Below are 6,251 nucleotides of genomic sequence, written 5' to 3'. Positions count from 1 at the left end.
GTGTGGGTCCTGTGTGCAGGTGAGCCAACTGTGTGGGTCCTGTGTGCAGGCGAACCAACTGTGTGGGTCCTGTGTGCAGGCGAACCAACTGTGTGGGTCCTGTGTGCAGGTGAGCCAACTGTGTGGGTCGACGGTGTGTGCAGGTGAACCAACTGTGTGGGTCCTGTGTGCAGGTGAAGCAGATGGGGAAGTCAAGAATTTTATACTGCGGTTTCATCTTTTTTCCTTGTAGATCTGAGAAACTGAAAAGTATGAGTGTTCATATTTGCATCTGCACAAAATAAACATCTATCCTAACACACAAAACACTTCCCTTAATGAATATGTCTTAAGAGCTTATGTCCAGGAAGAAAGGGCACTTTCATTGTCTGGTGGTAAAGCAACTAGATGAGTGATGTGTCCTATGGGGAAACTCTTTCCCAGAGCTACTGGCATCTTATATTCTGGAAGTTACTGTATCTCTCAAGGTGATCTGAATATGCTAGAACAAACCAATGACCAATGACCAAATTCACAATCAGAAGCCCTACCTCCTTTTGGAAATCACCAGTCATTCTTTGAAATGAAGTCATTTCCTAAGAACATTTTTTGTTAGACGAATGAAAACAAAGATCATGATCTCTCAAATAGCAGATTATGTGGGTCTATAATCATTGCAAAGGCTTCAGATGATTATGACATTTCATAAGTGTTAATGGCATTAAATTGATAAACGGCAGGTGTGGTGATATTAGCCTTTAAATCCCAGCACTCAGGAGGCAGAGGCAGGTGAATCTCTGTGAGATAGAGGCCAGCTTGATCTACATAGTGAGTTCCAGGCCAGCTGGGGCTACAAGGAGACTTTGTGTCACAAACAAAAACAGAAACAGAAGCAAATTGATACATGGATCCATAGGCCTAAAAGAAAATGAGAATAACAAAATGTATCACTGTGAAGATAAGCCCAGAAGCTAACTGCTGCATCACATAGAAAGGTCACAGCATGTGTTAGTGCAAAGTCATGAGTTTCTGAAGCCAGATAGATTTTGATTTTAATCCACATACCTTCATTATAATCTGTGGGACCTTGGGAAACTCATGTAATTTTTCTCAGATCTAGGTCTGCAACATAAATAAAGGGATTAGAATGTAACATGGCTGGCAGGATCCAGCAGCGCCAATTACCATCAAAGTCTGGGCTCAGTCAACGGTAGCTTTTAGCATCTTTACCACTCGTGTGCAGAGGCTGCATCTGAGAGGGGATTTTAATCACGTTTCTCCACCAACACAGAGCTCCCTGAAGGCCTGGTAACCACAAACACAGCCTTAACTCAAATACAGTAGAGTCTTTGAAAGAAACGGTATTAAAGTAGGGTCTGTCCTTTCATGATGGGCACAAAGAAGCTATTAGTCAATTCCGCCAATATGTCCCATGTAAATCAGCCCAACACATTTGGAGACATCACTTTGGAGCAGCTTGCTGAACTGGGAACAAAGGGGAGCTTAACATTTGATGATTTTACCTGTGCCTCATAACCTTAAAAAGAACCCAGGAGAGGCATTCAGGGAACCAGTTACCGTCCCCTAGAGTTGAACCCAGCTACCTTCTTGATTATGTACTACCCTGATCTAGTTCACATGGGCTTTCAGGAAGTCCTGGGTGAAGCTAGATTTGCAGTATGTAAGAAAATCTGCTGTTTGGATTGTTTCTGGACGGATGTTGAAAGAGGAAGATTAGTAATCTTCCTCAGTGGGTTCAAATCCCTTTTTTTTTTTCTATCCATACTTCTTTATCTCTTTCTTATTGGGGTGCAACAGCATAATAGGTTATATGGCTCCATGTTAAGTAGGGCTAAGTTTGAAATCTAGTTCTGGCTACACTTTGATTTTGTGAATTGGCCGGGGGTGGGGAATTGAATTTCACAGAACACACTCAATTTTCTCACTGATAAGCAGATATACCTACTTTGAGGCTTAAGCATTTTTTTTATTTATTTTATGTGTATGAATGTCATCCCTGCATGTACTTAAATGCATTACATGTGTGCAGTGCCCATGGAGGCAAGAGGCTGTCAGATCCTCTGGAACTAGAGTTACAAGTTGTTAGCCACCATGTGGGTGCTGGGAACCAAACCCAGGTCCTCTGCAAGAGCAGAGCTCTTAACTGCTGAGCCATCTCTCCAGCACCAATGATTCAATGAACTAATACATGCAAAAGGCTCCTGCACATAGTGTCTATTTAATAAGTGGTTCTCCTGGACCCTGAGTGCTATGGATCTAATGAGAGGGCTCTGTTGTTCTTGAGTGAAAGCCAAGACAGTGTTGGCATGACATCTGCGTGACCCATTCCAAAGTCTGTTTCATCCTACAGAGTTGATACAAAGGAATCACCACCCTTTGCAATTACCTTTGCCCAAATGGCTAATGTTCCCCACACAGGGGCCACTGCTGGTACCAAGTGGTTCTCCCCAAGGTACACACAGAAGATTCATGCTATTGGCTTTGAATGACTCAGCCTCCACTGGCTGCCAACTTCTGGGTTGAACTTGGGTATAAGCCAATATTTGAGCCTTAGCTTTAAGTAGATCTGGTGACAATGTCAGGCATCTGGGCTTGGAGAAATGGGGTTTCTTATGTTGGTATGGAGTATCAGCATCTAGCTTTAATAAATTCTGTGTACACGAAGCTGTATCGTCTTCTAGTTCATGTTTATCATCTCAAACTAATTAGCTCTCTTTTATTCTCAGGAGTGACCTTGTTGGGACAGCAACTTAGTCTCTGGCAAGTTTTCTAAACATGTAAATGAAAATAAGGTGGCTTGGTCCAACCAGGTGCCAGGACAAATGTTTAAAGAAAGGCTTTAGGGAATTAAAATTGGATATTTAATACTGAGGAGCCAGTGCTATCAACTGATGCTCAGCTTGGCTCAAGACGCTGGTCATGATTCGTCAAATATGTCTTCTAGCACTGGCCAGTCTGGGGGGAACCAGCAGAATTGACGTGTACCTCTGTGTGTCTGTGTGTGTGCAAAAGGCAGTATGTGCTGCAGGTAAATATTTAACAGCCAGTCTTGGGGAGGTCATGGAACAAGGCACTTGGAAATAAACAGGCATAGTAAGTTCTATGAGCCTATGGGAGCTGACTCTGACATCATCACTTAAGAAACTGACCTTAACATGTACTCTGAACACTTTTTTGTCATGTTTTACCTTTTATAGTGTTTACTCATTACTTTGGCAATGAGAAGGCCTACATATATGTTATGAATAAACATGCTTTCTGTATGTACCTATATCTATATACTGTGACGAGTAATATCAGCTTGACAGGGTCTAGAACTACCTAGGACATAAACCCTGGGCACGTCTGTGAGAGATTATCTAGATCAGGTTGACTGAGGTAGGAAGACCCATCCTAAGTGTGGGCAGCCTCATTCCCTGGGCTGGGGACCCTGACAGAAAACAAGAGAGAAAGTGAACTGTGCCTGGACACTCATCTCTAGCTGCTTCCTGACTGCAAGTGCAATGTGACCAGTGGCTTTCTGCTCCTGCTGCCATGCCTCCCCCCACCCCCATGATGAGGAAAACTGTGAGTCAAAATAATCACTTCCTTCCGTAAGTTGCTTTTGTCTGATATTTTGTCACAGCAACGAGAAAAGTAACCAATACGTATATAGAAACGTACGTGAACCTGGGTGAAAACTGGTTCTAATTTCCATTCTCCTACTTTTGTAATAATTTCAGAGAAACGGCACTTGAACACGCAACGCTGTCATCAATCAGACTGCTGTGGGGCTCCATGTGACAAGAGAGCCCAAAGGACATGATAGCCAATTTACAGTTAGTTCCCACAATTTGCATACCTGGAATAATAAAACATCTGGCTGCAGTGGTGAGACAGATGCTAAATGGAAAAGTTGAAAATGATTTGAGGGTTAGAGGATAAAGTGAGAGCGACCTTGGACAGGAAGGAAAAAAAAAGATAACCAGAAAGTGTGAGGTTGCCGTGCACGGATTCTGACTTTGCCCTCTAGGCTGAACCATGAAGCTTCTTACAAGAGGAGGGGAATGGGGAAGAAACAGTCTGACTTTCATTTATTGAATGCAGCTTTCGCTGGTTACATGGCAACTCAATACAAACAGCCCAGCAGAGGGTAGGGCATTAACTCTTGTTCTCATCAATGTAAACACAACATTAATAATGAAGAATAAAGAAAATGGGTAAAAAGTCCAGTGTTTCCTCCATCTGTGTAACAATGTGGTGTTTGCCAACCTTCAGACAGGTCCTGAGGGGAAATGGAGGTCACCAGTTCCCCTCCTTCCAAAGTGAGGCAGGGAAGTACACAGAGGCACCCAACCCCTTTCTTCCAGAGGCTTCCATGTGGTCACGACGGATTGGGCTCCTGTGAACTAGGCAAGTACCTTCCATGAACACTAAAACGGTTCCATTGGAGCCCTTGCCTTGCGACTCGTCACTGTCTATAGAAAATGTGACTAGCATACAGTGTTTGGCCTCAACTTTCCGCGGTCCCTGCCATGGCCCTCGATTCTTCAGTTAGGGACTCAGCATCATGGAGCATTGGTGCTAATCCTGAAGGAAGCTGCCCATGTGTGAGCATTTGCTGAGGACGCCTGCCTTCTTGCTGGGCCACTGCTGATAGAGTGATGCTGGTTGAGGGAGTGACTTTTTTCCTTTAGAGCCTTAAGGATTCAATTTTTAAATTTGGGACTCCCAGAGCAAAAATGAACAAAAAATCCCCCAACTAAAACAAATCAAACGAAACAAAACAAGAATGACTTTGAGGATAAAGAACCAATGGACTCTACCTCCAGGTCCCTGCATATACAATGTCCACACGGGGGTCTCCAGCTAGTTGTTGGGTCCTTGGCTCACCCTCCCTTCGGTACACAGCTATATTGCAGGGAAAACAGAATTTCCTTACCAGGAAAAGATATTTTGCTCTTATTTCCTGGAGTGACTAACGCCCAGCACTCTGGCTTCTTTCTCCCCAGCTAGGATTGGACCCATAATTGCTAAAAAAATCAATGGGACCGTGCAGAAGCCCTGCCTTGGTTTGTGGCTTTGTGGTAAGCTGGTAACCTTTCACTAGCTCTCACCCTCCTATGCCCATTCTGGAAGTGACTCATGGTGATGGGCTGGATCCTCCTCCAAGAGCTCAGATGAGAGAAGCGTTGTGGGGCCAAAGAGACAAAGGAAAACAAACCCAAACAAGCAGTGCTCCACTCTGACTTGGCAGGCTGGGCCCCGGGCAGGGAGCCGCTCTTCCCTTGTAGCACGTCTTTCCCTAGCAGCGCCTTCTTGGTGTTAGCTGTTGTTCTCGGCCGTGAGATATTTCAGAGCGGCAAAGCCGTAGCGTCGGGACATGTCCTGCTGGAACTCTTCCTTCAGGGTTTTGAGACAGATGCGGTATTGCTTGTTGGAACGGAACTTAGTGATGTCAAAGCTGGGGGCATGAGGCATGTGGATCATGTAGGCGTTGGGCAGCACTGTGAACTCGTATTCCTGGAAATGGGGGAGAAGGGCAGTGTGAGAGCTTAAAGAGCCTTGGGTCATGTGATGGCTTGAATCAAGGAACGAAGAATGACACCAAGATAGGGCAGTTCATGGATAACACAACAGCTCTAGAATGGCCCACTTGAGGGCCATCCTCATAAACTTGTCCAAAATATTTATCATTGACCTTTGGTTTGCGATCTACAAAGTGTCAGTGATGAAATCCACTTTGAAGGATGACCATGAGGGCAAAACCCATATTGTATGGAACGTGGGGGGGCACAATGTAACCCCTCAAAGGCCCTCAATAAACATGAGCTCACACCCATGTACTCAACTCTGAGATGACGCTGCCCGGCTGTGCTCTCTTGGCCAATTAACTGGCAACTGCTTGTGATTTCTTATAGAACTAGATGAACAGTGACCGTCTCCACAGACCCGTACAAAAGAGGGCATAAAGCAAGAATGAAGGGTAAGAAAACCAACACAAGTATTTGAGCCTGGCTTGGTGGCTCCTTCCCGCAATCCAGCATTTGGAAAGCCGCAGAGGCCAGAAGATTGCCAGGGATTCTAGGCCAGCCTGGGTTACACACTGTGAGATCCTGGGTCAAAATAAATGTTCCAGGACAGCTGGGGCTACTAGGAGATAAATAAATAAATAAATAAATAAATAAATAAATAAATAAAATTAAATAAACAAATCAATACATATAAAATTAAATAAAGTTTATCAAGGATAAAAGTTTCCCTAACTCTTT

General features: G+C 44.2%; 1 protein-coding gene across 5 annotated transcripts in view; it reads right to left on the bottom strand.

Moving 5' to 3' along the window:
- Window positions 1-4,047: 4,047 nt before the first annotated feature.
- Large1 (LARGE xylosyl- and glucuronyltransferase 1) overlaps window positions 4,048-6,251 on the bottom strand; it is a 581,831-nt gene continuing 579,627 nt past the window's right edge. For all 5 annotated transcript variants that reach the window (XM_029568309.1, XM_029568308.1, XM_029568310.1 and 2 more), the window contains one exon: window positions 4,048-5,502. In XM_029568309.1, the coding sequence (XP_029424169.1) occupies window positions 5,305-5,502 (198 nt within the window). In that variant the 3' untranslated portion in view covers window positions 4,048-5,304. The remainder of the gene's footprint in view (window positions 5,503-6,251) is intronic.

Source organism: Nannospalax galili, unplaced genomic scaffold (assembly GCF_000622305.1).
Source record: "Nannospalax galili isolate Female #2095 unplaced genomic scaffold, S.galili_v1.0 scaffold39, whole genome shotgun sequence".
Taxonomy (NCBI): domain Eukaryota; kingdom Metazoa; phylum Chordata; class Mammalia; order Rodentia; family Spalacidae; genus Nannospalax; species Nannospalax galili.
The sequence above is the reverse complement of the archived record's forward strand: the minus strand, read 5'-3'. Positions and strand labels throughout refer to the sequence as shown.